The sequence below is a fragment of the Marasmius oreades genome, chromosome 3 (genome assembly GCF_018924745.1).
Source record: "Marasmius oreades isolate 03SP1 chromosome 3, whole genome shotgun sequence".
In the NCBI taxonomy this organism is placed as follows: Eukaryota; Fungi; Basidiomycota; class Agaricomycetes; order Agaricales; family Marasmiaceae; genus Marasmius; species Marasmius oreades.
In genome coordinates this window covers 3071602-3097198 of record NC_057325.1, presented here as the reverse complement: position 1 = coordinate 3097198, position 25597 = coordinate 3071602, and the positions used below count along the sequence as shown (strand labels likewise).

Here is a 25597-nt window from a genome sequence, read left to right as displayed (position 1 = left end):
CTCATTCTGGATCTCAGCAATATGGCTCGTGCTTACCAGTCCTGTAAGGCTCAAATAGACAAAATCTGAGGCTCAGAACAATAAACACAATTCAAAATGAAAATGAACGATTTTTCGAGAGAAAAAAGAGCGCAAGGGGAAGGGCATGACCTTGACACGGTCCGGTTATCCTATCTTCTAGACGCAATGTTAACTTGAAGGGCATTTGCCCAACGCTCAAGTGAAAAGTGCAAAACGAAAATGCTAACCTGGCCCTGCTCGGCAACGACTGTAGCCGATGAACCTGCTTGAAGAACCGAATGGATATGAGTGGATGTTCTGGATGTTCATGCACATGGTTGACGATGATGATGGAAGAAATCAATGGCGCTCGTTTAGGCGCCGAGCCCATACTAATAAGTAACGACGATAAAAACTTACAACTGAAACGCTCGAATTTCCGAGGGCCAGGCCTAATAGTAATGACGTGTTGCACCAGCGCTAATAAATCTCCGCTTGCCTCGATGGAATTCGAACGCTCAATTCAATAATTCCCGGCCTGCCACTCGCAACTTACAAGCTAAAATGGCCGCTGTAGATGGGTGATAGGCTGCTAAGCTGCTACCTCCAAGTGCCAGTCACTAATATTTCCACTGGATTGGTGTAATAGCAACCACTGGCGAATGTACATTGTCTGTAATTGATCGGACAGCATTGCAATCAACCAGTTTGGCCAAAAAAAATACCTAGTACGGTTTATTTGGCTCTCAAGCAAAGTACAACAAACTACCCACATTTGGCAATTTTTCAGGATTGGGCAAAACTCTCAATTTCTGCTGACCAAAAAAGGCAAGATCTCCTGGTTCAATGGAATTGGATTGGACTTGAGCTTGGTTGGTATATATACGTAGCCACTCGTTCTTCAAGATGTCAATTCCCGTTCCCCGCCCGCAAGTCATCCAAGATGTTCCGCTCGACGAATAGCAACAAACGCCATTGCTCTCAGGCAGAAAACCTTCCTCCCTCAAAGCTTTCCTCTCACAGATTCGACCCGCTCAGGTCTTCCCGCCGGCGCCGAGCTGGTGTCCAGTCAAAGTACAACCTCGAGCAGTCCAAACGTCGTAGTCAGAAACAGCCTGTTCGTTTCAATGTTTCGTGCCCCGTCACCAAACCTACCCCGTCACAGCCCACTGTTTCGAGACCAGCAGGTCGCGCCAACGTTCCCGTCGTCCTCCCGAGAGCGCTTGGTCAGCCGTCCCGTGCAGAGGTTACCAATGAAGCTCTTCGTGCCGCTTTCGGCAACCACTACGATCCTCTAGTGCCAGTTGACTTTATTCGAGACAACTATGCAAACAAGGGTCTAAGGTCAGTTACAGCCTGGCTCTGTTTGCATATCCATACTCATCCATGTTTTCAGGCTTCTTGCAACAGTTATCTCAGTATCAGCCGACATTCCCAAGTCCAAACTTCCCACTGAGATCCAGGTCCTCGTTCACGACGACTCTAGTGATGATCTTCCGACTCACATGCTCGCCGTTTACGGTTCCAAAAAATCTCCTTCAACTAATAAAGTCGACGTCAAACTTTACCCAGTCCACGCTCCTATAATGACCGCTCACTGCACTAAACTTCCTCCATTTTCCCCTTCCCCAATCACCTCATCCGACGACGGAGTCCCTCCGGCCACAAACAACGGTATCCCACGAGCATTAACTCTTCCCGTCAGAAACTTATGTCTCCCTCACCCGAGTTCTTTCCCTCATATTTGTCAGTATCTCTACGCCCGTAGAGCTGAAATTCTTTACAACGCTTTTCTTCCCTACCCCCCGTCGAAATGTGCTCAAGCGTTCAATGAGGCTGGCACTGCTACTCCTTCGACTAGCACCACTACCTCCGAGTCCTCGCCCTCATCTTTCTACACTCAGCCCCAAAACGTATCCCACCAACTTGACCTAGCGAGTGATCTCGCTACCACATACACGCCCCATCGTCTTCTAGAGTCCGTCGCTGTTGTTCACGGGACTTGGATGAACGCGTGTGCGTTGGGAATTTTTGACGATACGCTTTGGACGGTGATTGATGGATGTTGGGAAGTCCTTTTGAGGGCGTTGGCTATGGGTGCTGGTGTTGAGCTGGAGGAGCCTGAGGAATCGTCTTCGGCTCAGTGAACCATGCACACGGACCATCTATGCCACTTCTTTCTTATGGATCTATGCTTCGTATGCCCCCCCATGTCCCCCTCCCTCTAGTTGATATACCAACCCCGCTACCGTTCCACGCTGTATCTCTATCATTCGCTGTCGATTTTGCTATCGTTGACTTATTGTCTTAAGATTATTCGAAGTTCCGCCAACTGTAGTTGTATATCGCAACATTTTCGTAGATAGAATAAACGAACTAGTTTAATAAATAAAAATCAAAGTATTAACATCCTTGACTTGTGCGTTTGAAGAAAAGAAGATTGTGACGCTTTGACCTGCCGATTCAAGTCTGTTCGAGGTGTTCCCTGAATTGTTTGATGCTACTATACATGTGTTGGAATTCTATGCCTTCCCTTTCCTCTCCAACTCCTCCTCGTCCTCCTTCTGCAACTCGGCATCTATTTTCGCTCCTCTCGACGGCTCATTTCCATGCGACCGCGCAGGTTCTAGAGGGTCCGTGATGGTGTTCTTCGTCTTATTACTCAAATTGTCTATTTCTTGCGTTTCAGCAGCGGCCAATCGGTTTGCAAGGCTACGTTCGTCCCTGAAGGCATGATGCATGATGGTTAGTCGCCGAATATACTGGTACGAAACGGACACCAAAGACATACTTGGAATCTGTCGCGTTGTGTGCGTTCGTCGGTGGATATTCGAATCGTTCTGTTTGATCCGTGACGGTACCTTTGGATGTCCTATTGAAGGGACTCGTGGTCAGTTCACTTAGCAGCAAGTGAAAGGATATTGATCATTTGCCTTTGGTCGCCAGCCTCGTACACCTGAGCGTTTCCAACGTTTGATTGCATGATTAACTTTCGAGTTCTGATGTATAAGTGGTAGTGGAGGGGGTGTAATATTGAAGACCACCGAAGGAACTCGCGGTATTTGTACTTGGCTCGGAGGGCATATCTGAGTATCTCCACTAGCGTCACCTATGACATTCAACAGAGGGGATCCCTCGCTTCATGAAAGATTTGGAGAAGGCGATGGTCGTGACGTCATGCCCGAGGCGGTCCGTTCCGTTCCGTTGAGTTCAGGAAAATAGTATTATCGCGCTATGTACTCGTATACGATACAACTGTTCACTTGGACGCCTCAACAAACCTCTTCTCAGCCTCCTTAAAGTTAATCACATTCCAAATCGCGTTCAAGTACTGGAATGACTTTCAGATAAGGATCCCCCCGTATGTTCAGAACGGACTTACATCGGGCTTGACGTTCTTGTATTGGAGGTAAAAGGCCTGCGTAGGAGATGGTAAGCACAGAACACTATAAGTTAAGTGACCTTGCAACGTACGTGTTCCCAAATGTCCACACCAATGATTGGGGCATGCTCTTCATGACAAGGAGTGAGTAACCACAGAGACGGAAATAAACTGGTACTGACGAATAAGAGGGTCCTGGTTGGGAGTGGTAACAATTTCGAGCTTCTTCGTGGTCGCGTTGTATCCCTGTGTCCACCAAGATTCAGTAAGTTAGACTTTGAGACGAAAGCGCTTGAAACTCACAAGCCAACCCCATCCGCTTCCCTGAATTGCGGCAGTTTTGGCGTTGAACGACTTCTTGAATTCCTCGAGCGAACCAAAATCACGTTCAATAGCCTGCTTGAGTGGACCGTCGGGTAGTTTCCCCCCATCACCGTTTGCAGGAGCGAGGTTCTTCCAGAAGAGTGTGTGATTGATGTGACCTAGATCGTACAGAGACGTAGGTCTGTTTCCTGTTAAAGCTGACAACGGAATCAACTTACCTCCACCGTTGAACTTGAGCGCTGGCTGAAGGGCTATTTTTGCCTTTGGAGTTTCGGCCTTGGAGTAGGATTCTTCGGCGGCATTCAGGCCATTGACGTACGTCTGATGGTGTTTTTGGTGATGAAGCTTCATGATCTCTTCAGAGATATGAGGTTCGAGAGCCTAGTACAGTCCGTGTTGAGAGCAATCGAGGGGGTAGAAACTTGGAGTTATACGCGTACATTGTAAGGATATGGAAGGTCGGGAAGGGTGTGGAGGGAGGCTGAAGCAGTGGGAGCAGTAAAAGTACGGGTAAAAGAAGTTCGTAGAGCGTTTCTTGCAAGAGAGAACATGGTGGTTATGGTAAGAGCGAGGTGCGGTTTGAAACGGCGAGGTGGGCGGATGGATTACTTTACTAAGAATTTCTTCGTCATCACCTTCATCATCGAAACGTGACAACTCCTGAACTCAAACTCAAGTATTGAAAGTCGACATATGCCTTCCGAGTTCCGGTATGTATGTACGACTATTCCAACTCCAGTCAAACAATACCCGCGAAGGTCGTCCCATCGCCAGTGGTGGTCAAAAACTTCATCTCACTCACAGCACCTTGAACACCGTTTAGTCCACATATGTCAACAAAGTCACCCGATGCCACCTTTCTCGGTCGATTAACATAGTCCAAAAACTCCTCCAACGGGCAAGTCATACCAGGTCCCGAAACGCATCCAGGAATGGGTATGGGCGCATTATTTGCTCGCACACGAACGAACACCTTTGATTTACCCATCCCAGCATTGTTAACACTACCTCCGAAAATATTGGCTTGGTGAGAAACACCTTTCTCCCTCTGTTCCTCCAAGGTAGGACCGCCTATGACGCATTTCATCCGTTCAAGGGCAATGTTGCCGAAGAACGATACGAGATATGACGAACGAAACATACGTCTCGGATCATCGACGCGTTTAGTAATAGGAAGTGGGTAAATCGTTTCCTCTTTTTCGCTAGACCCCGTTGTAGAATTCCACAGTCCAAGAGCAGAGATGATAGGTGGAATGTTATTGTCATGAGTAAAAGTCATGATCAAGGGAGGCGGGATAAGCGTCCCGTTCTCAACAGTCTCCCCGGGACCTACAGCGAACAAGTCGGAGATGGCCTTGACCCACGGATAACCTGTCGTTGCTGATATCGGATTTCCGGGACCAGCTCCGTAATAATAATTCAAGTCATGGGCGTACTCGTAATCAAGCCATTCTGCTTCTGTCAAGCCGAATTAGCACTGAGTTTTGCATGATTATCGGTCCTTCAAGTTCATAGTCGTACCTTGGAAGATATCACAAAACCTTTTGTCACCACTCACTTCAAACCCAAACCCGCACAAGTCTTGCATCACACCGATATCCGATGCATTCAACATGAGTCCCTCTAAGAAGCCATTCAGCCTTTTCGCAACCTTGTCCCTAACAGAAGCTCTAAATTTGTCGGAATTGGCGGATCCGGCGGGAGTGAACTCGGAGTACGCAGGGCAGGAAGCAGAAGGAGTGAGGGAGTCGGCGAACGTAGTGTTCACAGAAGAATCAACGAGTGTGATCACGGTCCCTCTGTTAAGAGACGGATCGGAAACATAATTGCCTTGAGAGAGGTACCCTCGTAGGAAATATACCGCGGTATCTATACAACGTTGTTGACCCGCCGTCCTATGTCGGAAGTAATGAAAAAGCCAAGACTCGACAGCAGAAATATCCACGGACACTCACCAAACAGTAAAATTACTACCCCCTTTAGTCAAACCATACCGTTTCCGCAATTCAACACCCAACCGAAACGCCTCTCCAGCACCGGTTGAGGAGAGAAACAAAGGTTGGTGTGGTTCGTCATCAACGGGTAGAGTCCAGGCCGGAATAAAACTTAGTGGTCCTCGTGCTGTGTATGTAGCATTTTGGAACTTTGCAAAGAGGCCTTTCCATCCGTTGAAGGACCCTGGTTCAGGGTAGCGTCTGTAAGGATATCGGTGAGTTCTCGATGACGGTGTTAAGAAAGACGAAGGTACATACGCGCCATGACGAAGGATATAGGCCGCTTGATCTACCGTGCATCCCTCCGGTAGGTCTGTGTTGATATTTGATTGAGAAGGTGCATCGAAATAAGGAGAAGCCGGGCCGGAGTGTTCAAGCGGGTTAAACACTCTCGTTGCCGTCGAATATGGAGAGACGAGCAGTACTGCAACAAGCAGCAATGTCAATACCCTTAGTGGGCTCATAGCGAGTGCGGGATCCCATCGAAGGTGATTCTTTGTGAGGGTTTGAGCCTTTTTGGTAAGTATCAGGCGCTCAACGTTCGACTTGTTGGCATACATATTCCCACGCACCATGATCCACGTACTTAATTTTTTCTCATCTGTTTCCGAGAGCGACCCATGTTCACTGCAAATGCAGTGACGAGGACGGTGATTGGGACTAACATGTGGCACTACAAATGGGTGAGCCCCTTGAAGCTTGAACGTTGAACGTTCGTGAAGGTGTATCAATCGAAAATGCCGGGCAACTCGGTCGCACTAAGCGCCTACAAGCTCGAGGAGACTTGTTGAGATGACCGGAGGCGATGAAGCAACATGCCGTTAGGAGTAGATTGAATATCGAAGTTGTTTCTTCATAGATAAATGTCATCGTTCATAGTCAGTACCCAAGACGTGTAATGTTGATACAGTTGTAATCCCCAAACATTCAGGTCGACTGTCCGAATTCTGAACCACTGAGACCGTCACAAATATCCCATCGCTGATAGAAATGTCCGCGCAAGTTGTGAAAGAGAAACGGAACTAATCATTCTTCACTCTATCATAACCCTGCCCACCCTGCCCCCATCCAAACCAGCTAGTCCTTCTCTGTGATTGAACTGGTCTACCGCCGTCATAAGCATGTCCCACTCCGTCGTGATCTTCTCCAGCGACAACGTACTCGGTAGGTGGCATCTCGATCTCTTCGAACCTGCCTAAACCGACACCAGACGAAGTGCGTTCACGGGGATAGGAGGAAACGGGTGATGACGTTCTGGACGTGGACGCTGACAACGATGTACCAGGAAGGGGAATCGAGGGAATCGGGAAGGTAGGAGCAATTGGGGATGTGAAGGATGAAGAGGATGGTGTCGATACATCAGATCCACTAGACGGACCTATGCGCTCTAAAGCGGCGAGCTCCGCTTCCAAAGCACGTCTCCGTTCAAGGACAGATTGAGTAGCTGTGTTTGAAATGTGAGAGGAAGAGGAGTCTGGGTACGGTTGAGCTGGTGGTCGTTCAGCAAAGAACGACGCTGTGCGTGCTTGTCCACCCTGCGGTTGTGCCTGAGGTGCAGAACCAGGAGCAACTTGTCTAAACAAAGTAACACCTGTCGTAAGAATAGTGGGTCCGTAAGTTCTCCATAGACCAAAAGCCATTTGTGCCGGTCCGGAGACTGGATCATTCTGCGTAGGAGGGGGTGCGACTGCAGAACCAGCAGGGGGTGCGCCGGGTTGCTGCCCCAAACTAGCGACCAATGCGTCCCACAGTGCTCTGGCCTTTGTCTGCACAAACTCCCATACAATGCCCCGAATTTTGGACATGCTCCGATCGATTTGGTCTTCATGTTCATGTAGTAACGGAGCGAGATATGTGTGGTAGATGAATGTTGAGCCCTGGGTTTGCGGGAGAGAGAGATATAGCAGGAACAGTGTTTTGATGGTGTAGTAAAATGGAAGCCAGGAGATGGCCCATTCTGCAAAGAGCTCGAGTGAAAGGAGTGTGCCGAGCACCGACCAATACATGAGCCATCGTTCAAGGTCTGCTTCGGACGCTGGTCGCTGAGAAAGGGTTTTATAAGAGCAATATGCCGGGTATAGGAAGGATGTAGCGGTGCCCACAATTCTGGATGTCAGATAGAAGAGCATCGTTAGAGTAATCGATGTGCAGAAAACACAACGAGGCTATTTATGTAGGTCTCTCTGCTGACATAACCTATATATATAACTGGTTACTACGTATATTATTGCTCGCATGTCTGTGGGCAACTGCGGGCCCACGTCCTCGTACGTCGATGAAACGTGTTCTACGAGTATTATGTGCATCTTGGGCTATATGTACAGTGTGGAAGACAGGTATATAAATATCAAAAAATATGGAAAGACGCAGGAACGACTGTGACAAGAAAGGGAACGTGTAGATTCGTAGAACGTCCATGTAAGATATTGAGAGAACCGATATTCTAAATCAGATGAGATCAGTCAGTAAAATTTGACAGTGGTGCCGCATTCTTAATCTTCAAGCATCTGAGCCGTTCCAACCTATAATGTTCAGTGAGTTTTCATCTTCCTGAATACAGAAAAGAAAAGCATACTTTGTACATGTACGCCTGCCACGTCTCTTGCAGTCGAGGATCATCCGCGGCTATGCCCCTCATTGCGTCTTCAGGCGTGTACTGGTGGTATGGCTGTTGATTCCCAACATGCTGGGTGGGGTGTTGAGCGTGATAACCCTCAGATTCCCCAGCCCAATAGGGTTGTTCACCCTGTCGTCCAACATGAGCATGATGTTGAGGCTGCATGGTGTGCTGAGACGATGGAGGGTGGTAGACCTGGGGATGTGAACTCTCGTTCACGTGCGGTTCAAAGGAATGAGGTGGGTAAGGTTGGGTAGCAGAGACAGGGGAGGTTATTTCATTTTCAGGACTCGCCGAATTCGACACAGTGTAATCTGTGTGTTGGGGTTGTACATAGGATGGAGGAGACTGATACATTTCAGGCTGCGGCTGCCGATGCACGCGAGTCTGGGAAACCCGTTGGATATGATGATTCGGCCTCAGGTACGGTTGATGAGCGTGGAGTGGGCGTTGTGGACGAGCTGGATGTTTGACGTAACCTGAGGGTTGTTGGGGGGGAATCTGAGGGCCATTTTGCGTACCACTGCCGCTTTCCTCAGGATGGTACGGATACTGTACAGTAGGAGACGTAGGATTGCTATTGTAAACCGCTGGATAATGACCGTTTCTGTGAATTTCACGAGGGAACGTTTCTGGTGGATAGGAGTCCTGCCGATACATTGTCTCCGGATACTCTGTCGGCGGACGAAGGTCTGAATGTGCTTGAGGGGGAGAAATAGGACGTTTGTGGCCAGAGTCATGATATGCCTCCGCAGTACCATTTCCAACCACAGAAGTATGAGGAACAGGATAAGAGCTCGGAGGTGAAAGTTCAGGCTGAACAGCTGGCAGTCGGGTATAGTAGGGCGATGGATCCGGTTTGCAGGGGTAGGTTTCTGAGGTGTAGCCCGGTCGAGGTTCGTGACGAGTGTAAGTCGCCTGGGAATGCCCTTCAGCTTGCCTCTGTTGTTCTTGCTCCTGCATATAGCGCTTCCGTTGTCGTTCTTCCAACTGTCGCTGTCGCTCCTCCTCCTGTTGCCGCTGATACTGTAGTTCCTCCTGTTGCATACGTTGTTGATCATGTTGAGCTGCTTGCCTAGATTGCGATCCCATCAAGGTCTGCGTGAACAACGCACTGTCCGCTTTGTAGGCATTTTGAAGTTGAGCATTGATGGTGCCATCGAACCCGTTTAGCTCGTTAACCAAACTGGGATGCACGCCGGTAAAGGAAGGATTAGTTGTGGCAAAGTTCTGAGTGGGAGACCCAGTCGGTGGGGACTGTGATCCCCGCGGGCTGTCATTGGCTTTGGGTTGGGATCCTGCTCGGTTAGGGGCAGCGACTTTCGTCGCAACGGTATGCGTCTTCCCTCCAAAGATCGACATCTCATCGTCCGCGTTGTTCTCAGAAGAGGACTTGAAAATGTCATTGGGGATTGAAGGGGGAATTCCATTGCAGGTTTCGAAAAAGACTTTCTGAGCCTTGGCTTGAAGGCGTTGTATGATAGGCTATATATTAGGATGATATTTAGCATGGACCTCGATAACAAGATCAGAAAGTACACACCAAGAACTTAACAGCCCTACCACCGTGGGCAGCAGCTTGCTCAAAAAGCTCACAAGCCGATCTTACTTCCAACAAGGCGGCAGGAGCAACTTTTGACTTGGATCCATGCATTACCACCGAGGACAACATAATCTGAACAACAAGCTGTCAGCGTCGATATTGTGTGCAGATAAAAGATTGCCATACGGTTGCTGAGAATGCGTGAGTCCATAGAACCCAAAATCTTGCTATCTGTTTTGGGAACAAGCTAAACTGCTTCCTCACTGAGCCAAGCAAGTCGCAGGCACTTCGGTACCCAGCAAGGAAGGACGGCGCGTACTGGCTCTTGATAGGGTCTGAGGGATTACTTCGGATAGCATGGGTGAAGAAACAGCGATGAATATACAATAATGCTTCTAGAGATGAGAACTGAAAACGATAGTAAGAGAGGATCACATACTTAGTTCTCGATAGTTAGTTGGCATGAAGTGGCTCATTGTTTTGCCAAGACCAGCTCCCTCGGGGGAAGGACCCTGTGCATATTGCGGACAATCCATATCGCGAACCTTTCGATCAAGCTCCAATATGATAGAATATTTCGGGGCTCGCGATGTGAGAGTGCCTTGTACAACAGCAGCCACACATTCTGCACCAAACCGCGCTTTCCAAAATGGAACTGGAAAACGGCGTGGGATCGAATTTTTCAGAATAATGTGGCACAAGAGAGAATTGAATGTCATCGAGGGTGTAAGGGGAGAAGACTTACAACTAGGTTGAAAACTCCCGTCATCCGCCAATGTCTGATCCGGATCGGCGGGTAGCTCACAGTCAACAAAAGGTAAGGAGAAAGTCGCCAGTCGTCCGGTGGCGAGACTCTAATTCGAAGAAAAGACCGATTTAGCCGGCACTAAATCTCAACAGAGAAATCCGATGACAACGCTACTCACCTGCCAACAGTCAGTGATGAATAACTCCCAGAACAAGGCCCGCCGTTTCTGAACTTCTGCTGGTGATAATCTCCATCTGGCGCAGTCTCGATCTGAAAATGACAATAACGGTGAGACGGGTTGCTGCGATTAGAGATTTTGGCAAGGTACCCACGTAAACCAATCTATGGGAATAGTGAGTGACAGGCTCCATGGTACTGTAAGCGTGATACTCACACTTTGTGCCAACTTCGTCGCCATTCCCATAAGCGCCCACGTACTCTCGATGCTGTTCTCCCCGCTTCTCAACCCCTCGTAAATTGCCATGAGTGATAGGGATTGCACTGTCGCCACTGAAGGTGGTCTATCCAACACGCCTTCCAACGTCAACGCCACCTTCGTTAGATCGTAATAATGTTCTGCCACCGAATTTTCTGGTGCGGCGGGCAACAAAATGTCTGTAAGGGCACCAAAGCAGAAAATTACAAACAGAAGTGCAAGATCGTGTGCACCACCAGAGTGTTTCCCGCCATTCGCAATGTCATGGACTGAATCGATAGACGAGCTTCCGTCAACCATGGCAATGTCAATGGGAGGCATGGGGCTCGTGGAAGGCGGGGAGAGTGAACCCATCGTCCCCACTCCCAATCCTGCTCCACGCGACAGCGGATTGCCATTCATATTGCGGTTCTGTGAAGATTGGCCAGGCAACGAATCGGAAGCTAGCAATGATGGTGGTATCGATGGTCTAGGGGCTTCATTGTACCACATCGGAAGCAGTTCGTCGAACACCTGCCGTCGTGTGACCGCACCAAAGAACCATGGGGCTTGTTCGAGGTAAAGATTGCACAACCGCAGAGCTTCGTCGTAAGTGGGAAGATACGTGTCGATGAGATAGTCAATGTTGAAGTCTTGCTGGTTGGCGGGTAACGGGAAAGAATGGGATAAATTTGTAAGGAGGGGTGGCAATTGATTATACTCGACTTTCGGTGGTGAACGTGGCCACTCTTGCGATGGAGATGAGCTTGAATAAATGCCGTTGCTTATTTGGGCGTTGGTAGACTTGGGGGTTGAGCGGGGTTCGGGAGAAGAAGTTACGGTTTCGCCCTGTTAGTATAACGGTAGTTGAGTAATGAGAGCAATCAGACCACCAATATTGGACGTACGATGAGAATACTCTGTTCATAGGGCAAAAGAAGGTGCTGTTAGATAATGCTTGGTGATAGGAGGGCATTTTTGTCCACGCACTTCTTGTCCAGCAGACCGACCGTAAAAAGTAGCTGCACCATCATCTCTTATGGCCAGAGTTCCAAATGCATCTATGTATTGGGATTCTTCGTTATCCTCCTGTGGCGGGGTAGGTTCTTCCTGATTCTGGCTGACTGCGGCATGAAGTTCGATGATGGATTTAATCTTTAGGGAATCGCGGTTGAGGAGTGGATGTGGATCGGTTGCTCCACTTGAGTTGTGCAGGATTGTGAGAGCATCCTCCAAGAGTCGTATACGGTCACTCATTTGAGCTATTTTCTCGTGTAGCTTTTCTGTGTCTGCCAACACGAATCTGGGCCAACAGGTTCGTTAATAAAGATAAAGCTGGATCCGTCCGGTATAACGCGCGAATACTCGCCTCGTGCCCTGGCCTGTAATGAGACTTCCATTCGGACAGATAGCTGAACATCCCCTCCGTTTACAGCTAGAACACAATTTCAGATCCAGGTGTTAAGAGGTATTACAAATTCTTTTCCGCACCTCGAACAGGGCACCGTTTTGTCACATTTCAACTTCAATCTGCAGACTGATTAGCCTTGGACGTATAGCAGATAAGAGTTGCTCACCGTCTACATTCGGCGCAAGATAGGGCACCTGCGAAAATAGTCATAGTTTTCAAGTTGGGATATCATACTGCAGCCTTGAAGCACTAACCTCGAGCGCGTTTTGCTTCCTTATCCTGAGCCCTCTGAGCAGCAGGATCCCTACTAGTGGCCTGCGGCATACAAGGGAGAGGAAACCTGGGAGGGAAAGTGATGGTGAGATGTGAAAGCGGACGAAGTTAGGAATTGACCATCTCTTCGAACGCCGTCTACTGAAGAAGCTGCCATTGGACCGTCAGTCCGAATCGGGAAGAATTTCTGTACGGAAATCTCCGTAACCATTTAATTGTCACGAGCCCTTGGCACCACTTCCTTCTGGTCCTTTTCTGTTCTTTTTATACACCGAATTTCACCCCGATTTGGAAGAATTGTCGACATCCTGCACGATGTCATTACCTTTTGTTTTCTAAACTCGTCGTGTGGTCACCCTACCGCCGTAGGTGCTATTTAGTCTCATCAAGCCTGGGCCGTAGATTGTTGCCGGGAAACGTTAATCCACTCCTCATAAGAGTGATATTGCCCATCAAAACATTCATATATCCATATCAGATCCAAGTTACTTCAATTCAAGAATGCGGGAGCCTTTCGGTCTGAAGCTGAAATTTGGGAGTCGGTGATTGACCTACAACAATCTTTCTGATATAGAAAAAGAAAAAGCCAGCACATGTTTATATCAATCATCACAAGGTCTTCCTAATCTCATGCAGTAGTTCACGTTTACCGAGCATTGGGAACCTCCCGGTGCAGCGGTAAACCTTCATCCAAATGCTTCAATTCTTCAAGTATCAATCATTTGTCCTTCGAGCAGCCAATGGCTGAGCCCGGATATCTTTTCCTCAGTGGCGTTGCGGCAATAAGGTCGACCAGGCTCGGGAAACAACCTCAAGCTCACCCCCGGTGCCACAGAGCTTGTACATACTGTTTCTGTACCGTTAGACTAAAGGTCAGTTTGGCTTTCTATCCTCAGCCTCTTCGATCTTGCTGACCTGAAAGCCGTCCAAAGTCCGGTTACTCCCGGAAACGGACCAGAAGTTCATGGAAATTCTCTCTTATCGAAAAAGGCGACTCGTTACTGGCTTGCAAGTTCAAGGTAGATTCCAGACTCTGCAGTGGTTACCTGCTTCACTGCAACGAACCCTTTAACCAAAGCACATCGGGCCCATGAAGACCACGGAATGGAAGCTTGTTCTGTCGTACTTCTCCCGCGAAACTTGACGTCAATGGCATCCTACATGATCATAATAACATTCCTGCGCACAAGTTTTGGAGTACTCAGACTCCATAAGTTCGACTCGTTGCTGTAGGGAAGAAAGGTTCCGCCTTCAACCCTGTTCCATTTTCTGCATCCAGAAGTATGTACTTTTACTCTCCGCTGCCCGAGCTGACCGTAATGACCCAAATATTCTCGGAAGAGTCGCGCTTGGTAAAAACCAAGCTTAAACAGGATTTCGGCGACATCAGTAACCGGGTAAATGCGTACATATGGAGAGGGTCGTGATTAGTAAGCCCCGACTATCTATTTATGTAGATGTCAAATGCGCCAGGTATAGAATTGAAGTACCGCGCAAACGGGGCCAGATCAGTCAATTCAAGTTGCCAGGTTCAAAGTCGTCTCTCGGGTAAATAGTCACTCCAAGAAGTTGATCATGAGTCAAGGTTGCATACCATCAACTCTGAAGGCACAACCACAAATTTTTTAATTACCGCCGTCCCCGTCTCCTGATCAACATCATGATGGTGACACAGATGAGTCTACTTGAGGCAATTATGGGACGATAAAACTTACAAAACTTACCGTAACTAATTACGAGTACTACAGCCTGATTCTTGTGCAAAAGATACTAATTACCAAACCACTTCCAGTGCACCAGAAGTAGATACAGCCTAAAACAGAGTTTGGCAAATTTGTCCTCTCTTAACTGAAGTGGGTATTCCGCTCCCAAGGAGTATGCGGCAGCGACGCCTGAAATGACGGCTAGTTCGTGAGCATTCACTAGAGTCCAGGATCCTGCGTACGTCGTTCGACGTTTCCCGTTCAACAGAAAGAGTAAAGGAGCGACGAATAGGTAGTGAGTGTAGGAATGGCAAAGCTGGTGCCACCAATTTTCTTTGACTGGATAGACTCAGTGAGTCCGGTGTTCCGAGTACCGAAAGGGAGTAAAAAATACATACTAATCTTGTCGGGCGCAATCTCATGTTTGGACCACGTTTCCTCGTCTTCCTTGTTGAGAAAAATGGTCTACAAAATTGAAAGAGAGGCATGAGCTGAATGGATACCAGCTGGATACCTCCTGGCGGCTTCACCTGAAAGACATGGTTTTCAAGTGGAGCATTCTGCAATGGTAGTAAGTATAAGGAAGCTGTAACAGATGGAACTGTTCACCTTGTCCAATTGATACTGGAATGCAGAACAGTCGAAACTCATTTCGAGCTTCCGAGGATCAGCAGGAGTTTGTTTGATATAGTACATCCTGCGTGAAGTTGGGTTTAAAACGTTCTGGCAGGAGGTCATGAACGTACGGTTTGAATGTTTTCTTTGCCTCTTCGACACGCTTTAATTCGTTCCTCCCATGAGCCAGATTGGAAACAGTGTGCTCTTTGTTAAACTCCACCTCATACCATTTTTTCATGTAATTCATGTCCTGCCCCCGTATGTCAGAATATACCGCGTCGAAGGCAATCGTCAAATAAACCCACACTGTGAGTAACGGTAATGTCATCGCTCCATTTTACCGCACCCAAAACCCTCTTCTCAATCCATCTGGCCTCTTTACCCAATAATCTCTTCGCCGTGTCCGATAAGACACAGAAAACAAGTTCATCATACTCTTCTGTAGTCTCCGTAAGACCTTGTTTGATATTAACTTCGACGCCTTTCGACGATCGTGATATGACCTGAGTGACTTCGGTAGAAAGGCGGATTTGAACTCCTCTCTTCTCTAGCGATGTTTTCCAGTCGGAATAGACGCGCGAAGCTTCGGGGAAAACTACCATCGGAGGAAGATTGGAAGTGAGCATATCGGGGTCAACGGGATACCCTAGAAATTATACTCAGTAAATCGTGGCCGAACAACTAGTTTAGGAGAAATTCCTCACACATTCCATAAGTCTGGGACGTATATAAACGTTCCATCATAACAGTAGGAAGATTTGGGGTGGCATTTCCGGTACCTGCCAAACGAAGATGAGAAACAGAAACATACCATGGACTAACGGAGAGATCACACCTAGAAAAAGGGCCAGACTAAGAAAGAGGATTAGCTGCACGGGTAGTGCGTTAGGCCATTGATTGACACTCCCACCTCGGATAAATCATACAGTTGATGAATCTACCGTGGGAAGGGCTGTTAACGATCTTTCAAGGCAGTCAGCAGCATGTCCACCCACTCGTCAGAAAAGAAAAACATCTTCAAGCTAATCTTGATTGGGATAATCGCGAAAACAAACTCTAGCCACCGCATAACCTTAATGGCCCAGGCAAAGCGGTTGATCTCGTTCGCGTGTCGCTTGACGAGAGTAGTTGGAAAGACGTTGGTCCAGAACTGCCGCCACGAACAAACATTAACAAGCTAATAAGACGCTCAAGGGAAGTGCATACAGTTTCTTCTTTCCCGAACGAAACCTGGAGATCCACACTAGACGCGGTCGTGGTAATGGTCAGCGAACGTTGACAAACGAATAATATAGGCGCACGGGTGAGCTTGATGACCCAGTTTCTCGAACATGTAGAACGTATGGTGGTAGATATGAGAACCGCTACGTGTTACACTGGTTGGTAAGTGATTATGCGCAGAGGTAGATTGGAGGCATAGGCGTACCCTTGCACCCCTTGGTTCAACCATTCCGCTCCATACTTTTCCTTGTCCAAAGGTATCGAGAACATTTGCCCACCGCAATAGTTCTGAGCTTCTACGAGTGTCACGGAAAATCTTTCGGGATGTTGAGCCAGGGTGTCCGCACAGGACATTCCAGCAGCGCCAGCCCCAACGACAAGAACGCGCTTTTGTGTGGGTGGACTGGATCGATTCATGTCTTCGAGGGTTAGCGCAAGGAGGCACGGTTTATATAGCAATCGTATTCATGTCTGACGTCTTTGAAGTCTCTGAAGCTTGGGAGGGAACGATCGCCGATCGCAAGCCTACTCTAGAGTCCACATTAAAGCATATGTCAAGGTTGGAATCTCCAGAACGATTGTATGCAACAGCATATAAGAAATGGAAATGGAAAGAAGGAAATATAGCGTTGGAAGTTCAATTGTACGGGTGCCCAGTCATTTGTTTTCCATTGTTTGTCGTTTCCACGTACAGCCCGTTCTTACTTGTTCAAAACCTAAAGGCACGCAACGGCTACGAGCTCGAGCGTGGGCGGCAAGCTGCAGACAGTTATTTGTCAACCTCAGAACCTGTCCATACGCACGCAACAGGCAAATCTAGGACTGATTTTTGAATAACTTTGATGGGTAGACAGCAAATACTCTCTACTAATTATACTCTATAAAGTACAGATATACTGGCAAGAGCGTACAAGCATTATCTTGCAGTAGGGTAAATTCGTGGAAAGGACTTGAAATCCGGTCACAGGCCCTTGCACAGTAGCTTTCCCCGATTGACCTGCGCTTTACATAGAGTAAGCTCGGTGGGAACAGCTACCAAAGAGGCCATCAAGATCCCGAATGAATCTGCGAATCCTATCGACCCGATCTTGAACTCTCTTTCCTGCTTGATACTCTCTGCATCATGTGCGTCAGACCTAGGGTCGGGATGTTCTTGATTAATTTGGTAAAAGGTGTTAACACTAAGAGGAAGAACGTCGTCAATGCGCCAGAGGGTAGAAAACTGGACGTTGCTCACTACGCCAACCCCCCACAGATTCCCTCGCAGCTTATCAGTGCAAACACAATCGCGATATTCGTGGCCTCAAACTCGTCAGCGGCAAATCCAATGGCAGACTCGAATACCAGTAATGATAATATGAAGCCTTGTACAATGGCCGGAAGAGGGAGAAGTCCCTCCCGTAGAGGAGGGAAACCAAAGGAGATGGAAGAGCGGGAAAGGAATACTGTAGTTTGGTATACAAGCTGGAGGGAAGGAATGGTTAAATGAATACACCGGGGATTTGAAACATGGTACGTGCCTGCCATAGTGGGTAGTAATCCCGCACAGAATGAATGATTTTGCTCAGAAACCAATACTTGTCAGCTGGGGGAACTGGGTACAATAACGTCGGCGCTATTCCCTAGGAGAAGTCGTGAATTGATTATTCAATATCGTGTAGAGGTCGACCTACTTGGTTGATAGTATATTCAAACTAAAGTCGATGAATTGAGGGATATTCAAGTCTTCATGTCACAGGTTAGATAAAACTCACGAGATAAACGCAAACTGGAGAAGGCAGAAGGTGTCAGTATAAATCGGAACAACAACCTTAGACATACACAGTGGTAACATATATTTTGCCAATAGGGGCTTCACCAAGCGCCATTTGTCACTCGGCGATAAAGTCGAAGTTGCCTTGCCCAGTCTTACTTCGTCGGGATCGTCTTCGTCTGTCGTGGTCGCGAGAGGTGTGTAGGGCAAACTAGATGAGACATCTTCATCCGTGGGCAACGAAGTATATAGAAACGCGCTATTTGGAGGAAGGAGGAGGAAGTATGTAAGGGGTATAATGAGCGGAAGCACCTAGTTCATCGGAGATAAGCGTGAATCGTTTGACGGGTCTGAAGTACGATACCGAGGACAACCCAACTCCGACACGCACACCCAAGCCACGAACTTCCCACCAAAGAAAGGCTCCGACGAGCCCAGCAGCACCGGTACCAGATGCAAAGTACCTTAAGAGTTACAGTCATTCCGAAATCCAAGTAAGCGATTGAAAAGAAAAACCCACCCAATGCTGCGGCCAGCTATCGCTGAGGGCACGTACGTGGTAGATAACTGAAGGAAAGTCAATTCGCCGAGACCTAGCAAGGTTTTAGACGGTTCTCAAGCGAACAGGTTGTTCTCACCGGAGGCGAAAGAAGCAAAACATATTCCTAACAGCCGCGCGTAAAGTGAGTCGAAACCCGCAACGACCTTTTTTTGGCCAGGTCAGTAATTTCAATCGAAGCCGCGGGTACGGAAGTATTCACGAGCATTCCAATAGAGCTGAGAGCACAGCACCCGACAAGGCGTTTCACGTATCGTATACGACCTTTCAAGAGATAGGGCCATCCAATTTTTGCAATCAAGGCTGGTGCGATATTACAGAAAGCAATGATACCCTTCGGGGTAGCAGGTGGTACCAAGTCCAAGGCTGCTGAGAGGATAATCACATACAAAACTGAGATATATAGCCAACGTCGTCAGGACCGAGTGCATATCGGGGACAAAGGGGTACGTACGCACCGTTGTTGACCAACCCGAATATAAAGAATGAGAAGCCCAGCATCCGCAATAACCTTCTATCGTCTGTACAGCACAAGTGGGCAGTTGAGCTTTACATGAATATACCAAGGAAATTTTCAGCAGGGATGAGCTCTAGTCATGCTCACCTTTAGCCGATTGACCCAAGGCTTGGTCGAGAGTCAAGGATTGAGTTTCCTCTGAGGAGCTTGCGGCGAGAGCAATATCGTGAACTGTGATTACAGGTTCTGAACCTTGCATCTCGTAGTAGTCTCCTGTGAGTAGACTTAATGACTCGTTGACTCGTGTAATCTCGTAGTGTCAAAAGAACATGAATGCAAGCAGGGTGCACACTGCACAGCCACCGGAGCGTGTCCCGGACGACCGCAAATGACTCCCTAGGACGTCCAGTTTTACCCGATCCCCAACAACCATGATCTCTCATGGCGCCCCCTGCGCCTTCTTCTAACTGTGATTCCGATTATTTCTCGTCCCAAGACTCTAGTTTCCTTGCTGCTCTGAAGAGTACTCGATTCCCCGGAGATATATCCCAAAGCTCAACCGACTCGCACAAAACATCACCATTACGTCCTAGCACTCGATCTCGGCAACATGTTCTCTCGGAACCTGAATCGAGCTCTCGTGGGTCTGGATTAAATGAAGGTCGACATTCCTTGAAGAGACAGCATGTCCAGATCGACGACTCAAGTGACGACCAGGTTCTTCACCCAGCAGATATTTACGGAGAAGCACATTTCGATGGCTTTGGAGAGTATGCACGTAGGAAGAGAGCTAAGCTACAGATTCAAAATGTTGAAAATGTAGAGGAACAAACAAAAACAGTACCTCAGATCTTTAAAGGAGTTGCCATCTTTGTGTGTAATTCGCTCTACTAGCTCATTTCCCACTGATGCACCCTATGCTAGGTTACTGGATGGACGACGCCATCTATTCAAGAACTCCGGTCTCTCATTGTACGTCATGGCGGGGTGTTTCATGCTTACCTGGATAAGAAAAGCCTTGTGTGAGTGTACTAGATCGTTACTCCTGCTACTTGGTCATTGATGAGACTTCCTTAGAACTCATATCGTTACATCCTCCATAACACCTGCTAAAGTACGCGAATATAAGAACATGAAAATTGTGCGACCAGAATGGCTTGTCCAGAGCACGATACAAGGCGTCCTTCTCCCATGGACAGAGTTCAAGTTTCGTCCCAATCAACGCTCAGAAAGTGCTCAAGGCAAGCAGTCTTTACAACAAACACTTCCTCAAGAATTTACTTCCCAATCTCCAACGCTTGCCGTCGTGACGAAAAAAAACGGTGATCCTGAAGACGCAAATTCTGCTAGTCAAATCCCTAATTACACCACGGATCCGAAATTCTCCAAAGTGGGCGCCCACGTTCCCCATTATGCAGCAGACAAATCGAACCCAAATGCACGGCGTGTTATGAAAAATGCAGAATGGCGTAATTCCCACACCTCTGCTGCACCAGATTTTATCGAAGGATATTACAGAAACTCTCGTTTGCATCACCTCTCAACCTGGAAATCTGAACTTAAATCCCTCTTGAAAGAAGCACAAGAAAGGGCCGAACGAGGCGATGGATTCGGTGACCTTGCGAGTGAAGAGGATGTCTGCAGGACTCCAGGGAAATTCTCCGCCGAAGAATTCAATAACCACGACTATACTGGAGTTAGCATGCGAGGCGCTGAACTTGTGCTTCGTTCCCCCAGTAAAGGGGGGAAAGACAAGGGAAAGGGGAAGGCGACTTCCGTAGGAGAAGAACGTGTCATCATGCACTGTGACTTTGACAGTTTCTTCGTCTCTGCCGGACTAGTTAGTCGGCCTACTCTCAAAGGCAAACCCGTCGTGGTATGCCACTCACAGGGTTCTCAAGGTGGAACTTCTAGTACAAGCGAGATTGCATCCGCTAGCTACGAAGCCAGAAAATTCGGAATCAAGAATGGAATGAGGTAGTTTTCGCCCTCTTGCTTCACCTTCCACACATGACGGGTCCATTTTTCTAGTCTCCAGCAAGCGAGAAAGCTGTGTCCTAACGTTACTACAATGCCGTACGAATTTGAACTGTAAGCACAGATATTTATTGTCGGTGCTCCTCAATGGTTAATCAAGTTTCAGATATAAGCAAATTTCGCTGAAATTCTACACAATCCTGATGAGTCACGCCGATGATCTCCAGGCAGTTTCTGTCGATGAAGCCTTGATCGATGTCACTAGCACTGTCGAACGACTTCGAGCCAGAGCCAAAGCGGACTTCGATCCGTTCTCTTCGAGGGTCCCAGCGGCTGATCCTGCGAAGGACTACGCGGATTCTATTAGAGAACAAGTGAAGAAGGCGACAGGGTGTGACGGTAAAGGCTTTCCCGCTTTCGGTCGTTCTTTGCGCCTCACACCCTCTAACTTCTGTCCACAGTAAGCATCGGTATTGCCCACAATATTTCGCTAGCACGTATTGCTACGAAGTTTGCCAAACCCGCTGGATCCTACCATCTCTTACCTAAGGATATGGATGAAGTACTCCATCCGTTGGATATCTCTGATTTACATGGTTTCGGTTACTCGGCGAAACAGAAGGCCCTCGATAAGCTGGGTGTCACTAAACTCGGGGAGCTGGCACTGAAAAGCAAGGGTGTCCTTTGTGACGCGTTGGGTAAAACTACCGGAGAAACGTTATACAACGCAATTCGCGGAATCGATGAGAGAAAGTTGGAAAATGATAAGGCAAGAAAGTCAGTTTCTTGCGACATCAATGTGAGTTCAGTCATCTGCATCTTGTCCCTCCTCATCCGTTCTGAACGTCTTCCTAGTATGGAATCCGATTTGAGTCGAGTGAACAAGCAGAAGCGTTTATTCATCGAATGGCGTCGGAAGTCAGTCGGCGACTAAATGAAATCCAAATGCTAGGAAAGTCAATCACGCTCAAGATCATGAAACGAGACCCAAGTGCCCCAGTTGAACCACCTAAGGTATGACTTTGACTCGTCGAGGATCTGTATACTTATTCCTTCCATCCAGTTTCTGGGGCATGGGGCATGTGAGGTATTCAATAAGCAAATGCCTCTGACTGACTCGAGTGGTCGTGCTACCGCCGAACCCAAGTTCGTAGGAGAACATGCCTGGCGAATGCTCAAGACCTTCAATTTCGATCCCAAAGAGCTGCGCGGTATTGGAATACAGATTCAGAAGCTGGAATCATCTTCTGGTGATAGGCCAGCGGAGCTAGGTCAAGCCCGACTGCCGTTCCAGATGATGTCAACAGGTCCGGTTTCTGGAGCAGAGCCGAACCCGATACAGGTGGAATCTGTTGCTGGACCATCAAAACGTGAGGCCTCTCTTCCAGAGACGTCTCGGCAAGAACGGGAGATGTCCGTCATATCTGAAATTCCTCCGTTTTCTCAGGTTGACATGGACGTCTTCCATACGTTGCCAGACGATATCCGGAAGGAATTGGAAGGCGAATACAAGCGACGTTCGGAGTCTCCTTTCCCCCTCCCCCTCCCACGATCTGGAAGATTATCTGTTCCTGCTGTCCCTGGAGGTCTGTTCCCTGCCAAACCTCTACCAGGACCTTCATTTCCGTTTCCACGCAAAGCCAACCAAAGTACACTTAATGTGAAACGTATTACCCGACAACTTGCCCCTCGTGGCAGAGGCGCTTCGTGGTCACCCAATAAGAAGAATATCTTCATGAAACGTCCTAGTCTGGCAGCTTGGAAAGTTCCTGATCATGAACTTCGAAATTTGGATATCGATCCGGAAGTTTTTGCTATGTTACCGCGTAATGTTCAGCGGGAACAGATCACGGCTGCACGATTACTCAAGACTTTGGGTACAATACCACAGAAAGCTACACAACGGATTGTTCTCAAACCGCGCAAGCTTGATCCCGGGGAAGTTTTCATCCAACCTCCGCCGAAAGCGAACCACGTTCAGCCCCCGACACTCAAACAGCAAGGACCGCAGAAGGGGGAGAAATTATACTTTCACGAAACTGATGATATACAATGTGTCATCGAAGAGTGGGTTGATAGACACAGGAATTGGCCGCCTAATGACCGTGACGTCGCCTTTTTCGGCAAGTGGCTAGTGAAAAGCTTAGAAGCGACCGACGAGGGAATGACAAGAGCATTAGCCGTGATGAAATGGTGGGTTATCTTACTGAAGCGATATTGGGCTCCTTTCGAGCTTGGTTACGACGAAGAAGATGAAAATCCAGATTATTTGAGGAGAGGAAAAGTGGGCGAAGCTTGGTGGAACGCTTTCAAGACCGTCAAAACTCAGATGGATGCGATTGCTAAGAAACGTTTTGGGGGGAAACTTTCCATTCGATAAGAGGTTGGTTGTACAGATATGAAGCACATTGTTGTAGAGGATAAGTTATAGTATAAATATTCGATACCTGGTACACCTTGCTTTAGGCTTGCACGCAGGTGGGTTGTATCTCTATCGTTTTGCATGAACTGACTCAAAGTTCAATTAACAGGTTGTGTGTGCCCTCGACGACTTGGAAGCGGTGGGAGCCCACGCTCTGGGGGTAAGGCTTTCGGCATCACTGTACGTGAAGAATCGTAACGACTTGGGGCGATGGGTGGGGTCGGGAGTGGGCGTGGGACCTTTCTCAGAGGAGCGTTGGTGGAAACAGGTGGAGACTGAGCGGGTGGTCCTAGTCGCAAAGGAGGCTTTGGGACTGGGGCCCGAGTTGTGTGTGCTGTAATTGTCGCGTCGGTGCTCAAATGCTCAACTGGCCGTGCAGCAGATGAGGATTCAGTATCATGAAAAGAATCTCGAAGGGATCCTTCCATGAGTGATATAGGAGAGTTCGCCGTGGAGTGGGGATTGGGAAGCCGTTCCTCAGGGAACGAGAATTCATCGGGACTGGGAGGGAGATTCAACGATTCACCTAAGGACGTGGAGTCGTCTTCCAGAGTAATAGCACCGCTCGTGGCGTCGCTGTCCCCATCGTCAGATTCCACAGTCTTCTCGAAAGTCAAGTCAAAGGCAGCTGGAGTGAGGATTTCGAAGTACGGTTCCTTTCCTTTGGCACTACCTGCAGAGCCTGGAGTTCTGGCACTCTTCACGAAGCTGCGTACGACCTGAAAACACGGGACTGAAATGTTGGGTATTCGAACGGAGCCAACAGCTTCGGCGAGATTTGCGGTGCGACCACGCCGCGCTTGCAGTCGGTCGGTGTTCGGACGCCACTTCCTGTCCGTCTTGGCGGCATCAAGGTTGAGACGACCTGGTTTTCGAGGGAATAACGTCGCTGTAATAAGGAAAGGTTGGATAGTCCCAGGGAGAGTACCACAGAGCGTCGACTCACGTAGTTCAACGGTGTTCGCGCGACGTTTTGACTCGAATATGCCTTCGTGCTGGACGTCTGCATCATATATGACACGAGCTGAACCATATTTGAGAGGCGTTAATCGCTTCTCCGGTAAAAAATCAATGTCAGTGCTCCCGGGGCATAGACTGAGTTGATCGAACCTACAGGAAACTTCACTGGGTGTTCTGAGTCGACTGCCATGATGGGCCAGCGGAAAGATGGTGCAGTATATGTACTCTCCCCACACTCCAATGGAGTCTCCTCACCATGGTAGCGACATACCTGGTTGCTACAACGGAACTGCACTGCATCCGTCCGAAGATCGCCCAGGCCCCATGAGGAATATCCGAGGATAGCAGTAGATACGCAGTATCATCCACCATCGTCATCACGGTCTCCACCAGCTACCTCGGGATGGTCGGACACCGTGGTCCTACAGCGCTTTGCGAAACATACCGACTCAATTCTCGGACCCACTGACCTCGCACTCTTGAAACAAAGCGACAAAATCAAAAGTAATTTATTATTAGGGTCCATGGATTCAAATCCTTCGTTGGACTGCACGCTAACGACGTGCCTACGACATGTACTTACGCCGGCGCATGACACTCCGAAAATTCGCCCAACGCCGTACACTAACTACCTGGCCAGTCAGCCCCTCTAAGACATACCATACCTTGGCATGGACATATTGTCATATACTAACATATGCCCGGTCGACTTGGTCTGAAGCTTGAATGAGACTAAGCCATTTTTGTGTACACTGTACCGTAGGCGCGTCCGGATAACTTGCAAGTGATCAGAGCATCAAAATTTGCCAGCTATGCTCTGCAAAGCGCTGTCACTTTGCACCGCAAAATGCGACCATCACTGCAAGGTAACAAATTCTACTTGGCCAATCTACTACTGACAACTGTAAGCAGTGGACGGATATAGGTTAGGGCCTAGTCGAGGTAATGATTGACGTATTAACAGTTCACAAATTACCATCTTATTCCGCGACAACCTGACGATCCATTTGTAGTCTTCGTCCCATGCTCGACTTCGACTTAATCTCTTCGGGCGCGATGCATAGTAAGATGAGATCTTCACTAGGCTATGTTTGCGACCGGCCAGAGGGTCGACGTACGTGTCGGCAAGGAAACAATATTCTTGCTTCACAGTGATAGAAGGTGCGTTCGAATTGAAAGAACCGTCGAGTTTTCTAGACCGAGTTGATTTGGAGTTGATG

General features: G+C 48.2%; 10 protein-coding genes across 11 annotated transcripts; 2 read left to right on the top strand and 8 right to left on the bottom strand.

Moving 5' to 3' along the window:
* Positions 1–943: 943 nt before the first annotated feature.
* On the top strand, positions 944–2423 carry E1B28_006348 (uncharacterized protein; the record flags this gene model as incomplete). The annotated part of the gene is made up of 2 exons (XM_043151001.1): positions 944–1344; positions 1397–2423. 2 exons carry the CDS (start codon positions 944–946, stop codon positions 2145–2147), a joined length of 1152 nt encoding a protein of 383 aa, XP_043012094.1. The 3' UTR covers positions 2148–2423.
* A 99-nt stretch (positions 2424–2522) lies between these two features.
* E1B28_006347 (uncharacterized protein) lies at positions 2523–2983 on the bottom strand (the record flags this gene model as incomplete). Its single annotated transcript, XM_043151000.1, has 3 exons — positions 2523–2724; positions 2792–2872; positions 2934–2983. The coding sequence occupies 3 exons, from the start codon at positions 2981–2983 to the stop codon at positions 2523–2525; spliced, it is 333 nt and encodes a 110-aa protein (XP_043012093.1).
* A 217-nt stretch (positions 2984–3200) lies between these two features.
* On the bottom strand, positions 3201–4168 carry E1B28_006346 (uncharacterized protein). Its single transcript, XM_043150999.1, has 6 exons — positions 3925–4168; positions 3686–3864; positions 3565–3628; positions 3475–3512; positions 3383–3418; positions 3201–3331 (listed from the first exon to the last, which is right to left on the bottom strand). The coding sequence occupies exons 1-6, from the start codon at positions 4055–4057 to the stop codon at positions 3260–3262; spliced, it is 522 nt and encodes a 173-aa protein (XP_043012092.1). The 5' UTR covers positions 4058–4168; the 3' UTR covers positions 3201–3259.
* A 277-nt stretch (positions 4169–4445) lies between these two features.
* E1B28_006345 (uncharacterized protein) lies at positions 4446–6275 on the bottom strand (the record flags this gene model as incomplete). The annotated part of the gene is made up of 5 exons (XM_043150998.1): positions 4446–5164; positions 5228–5601; positions 5662–5901; positions 5959–6212; positions 6273–6275. 5 exons carry the CDS (start codon positions 6273–6275, stop codon positions 4446–4448), a joined length of 1590 nt encoding a protein of 529 aa, XP_043012091.1.
* A 447-nt stretch (positions 6276–6722) lies between these two features.
* Positions 6723–7829, bottom strand: E1B28_006344 (uncharacterized protein; the record flags this gene model as incomplete). Its single annotated transcript, XM_043150997.1, has 1 exon — positions 6723–7829. The coding sequence occupies one exon, from the start codon at positions 7827–7829 to the stop codon at positions 6723–6725; it is 1107 nt and encodes a 368-aa protein (XP_043012090.1).
* A 363-nt stretch (positions 7830–8192) lies between these two features.
* On the bottom strand, positions 8193–12280 carry E1B28_006343 (uncharacterized protein; the record flags this gene model as incomplete). Its single annotated transcript, XM_043150996.1, has 11 exons — positions 8193–8222; positions 8276–9802; positions 9861–9992; positions 10047–10252; positions 10300–10515; positions 10606–10714; positions 10787–10878; positions 10941–10950; positions 11003–11872; positions 11932–11943; positions 12014–12280. 11 exons carry the CDS (start codon positions 12278–12280, stop codon positions 8193–8195), a joined length of 3471 nt encoding a protein of 1156 aa, XP_043012089.1.
* Positions 12281–14284: 2004 nt separating this feature from the next.
* On the bottom strand, positions 14285–16918 carry E1B28_006342 (uncharacterized protein). 2 transcript variants are annotated; one of them, XM_043160746.1, is made up of 12 exons: positions 16455–16918; positions 16330–16392; positions 16235–16271; positions 16024–16178; positions 15939–15965; positions 15864–15880; positions 15733–15807; positions 15334–15674; positions 15157–15278; positions 15020–15107; positions 14809–14970; positions 14285–14749 (listed from the first exon to the last, which is right to left on the bottom strand). In XM_043160746.1, the coding sequence occupies exons 1-12, from the start codon at positions 16664–16666 to the stop codon at positions 14672–14674; spliced, it is 1377 nt and encodes a 458-aa protein (XP_043012088.1). In that variant the 5' UTR covers positions 16667–16918; the 3' UTR covers positions 14285–14671. The 2 variants fall into 2 exon arrangements, with proteins under 2 accessions (XP_043012088.1, XP_043012087.1); XM_043160745.1 differs by lacking the exons at positions 15733–15807; positions 15864–15880; positions 15939–15965; ... (2 more) ...; positions 16330–16392; positions 16455–16918 and having other exon boundaries at positions 14809–14875; positions 14941–14970; positions 15334–15720.
* Positions 16919–17051: 133 nt separating this feature from the next.
* Positions 17052–19376, bottom strand: E1B28_006341 (uncharacterized protein). The gene is made up of 12 exons (XM_043150995.1): positions 19166–19376; positions 19020–19082; positions 18764–18954; positions 18641–18707; positions 18523–18595; positions 18367–18466; positions 18071–18314; positions 18004–18017; positions 17923–17943; positions 17770–17871; positions 17487–17713; positions 17052–17430 (listed from the first exon to the last, which is right to left on the bottom strand). The coding sequence occupies exons 1-12, from the start codon at positions 19275–19277 to the stop codon at positions 17211–17213; spliced, it is 1434 nt and encodes a 477-aa protein (XP_043012086.1). The 5' UTR covers positions 19278–19376; the 3' UTR covers positions 17052–17210.
* An 83-nt stretch (positions 19377–19459) lies between these two features.
* On the top strand, positions 19460–25434 carry E1B28_006339 (uncharacterized protein; the record flags this gene model as incomplete). The annotated part of the gene is made up of 10 exons (XM_043150994.1): positions 19460–19891; positions 19943–20040; positions 20096–20995; positions 21050–21109; positions 21162–21394; positions 21457–21794; positions 21851–22009; positions 22059–23473; positions 23527–25243; positions 25303–25434. The coding sequence occupies 8 exons, from the start codon at positions 19460–19462 to the stop codon at positions 23373–23375; spliced, it is 3537 nt and encodes a 1178-aa protein (XP_043012084.1). The 3' UTR covers positions 23376–23473; positions 23527–25243; positions 25303–25434.
* Positions 23516–24567, bottom strand: E1B28_006340 (uncharacterized protein; the record flags this gene model as incomplete). Its single annotated transcript, XM_043150993.1, has 2 exons — positions 23516–24472; positions 24532–24567. The coding sequence occupies 2 exons, from the start codon at positions 24565–24567 to the stop codon at positions 23516–23518; spliced, it is 993 nt and encodes a 330-aa protein (XP_043012085.1).
* Positions 25435–25597: the final 163 nt, after the last annotated feature.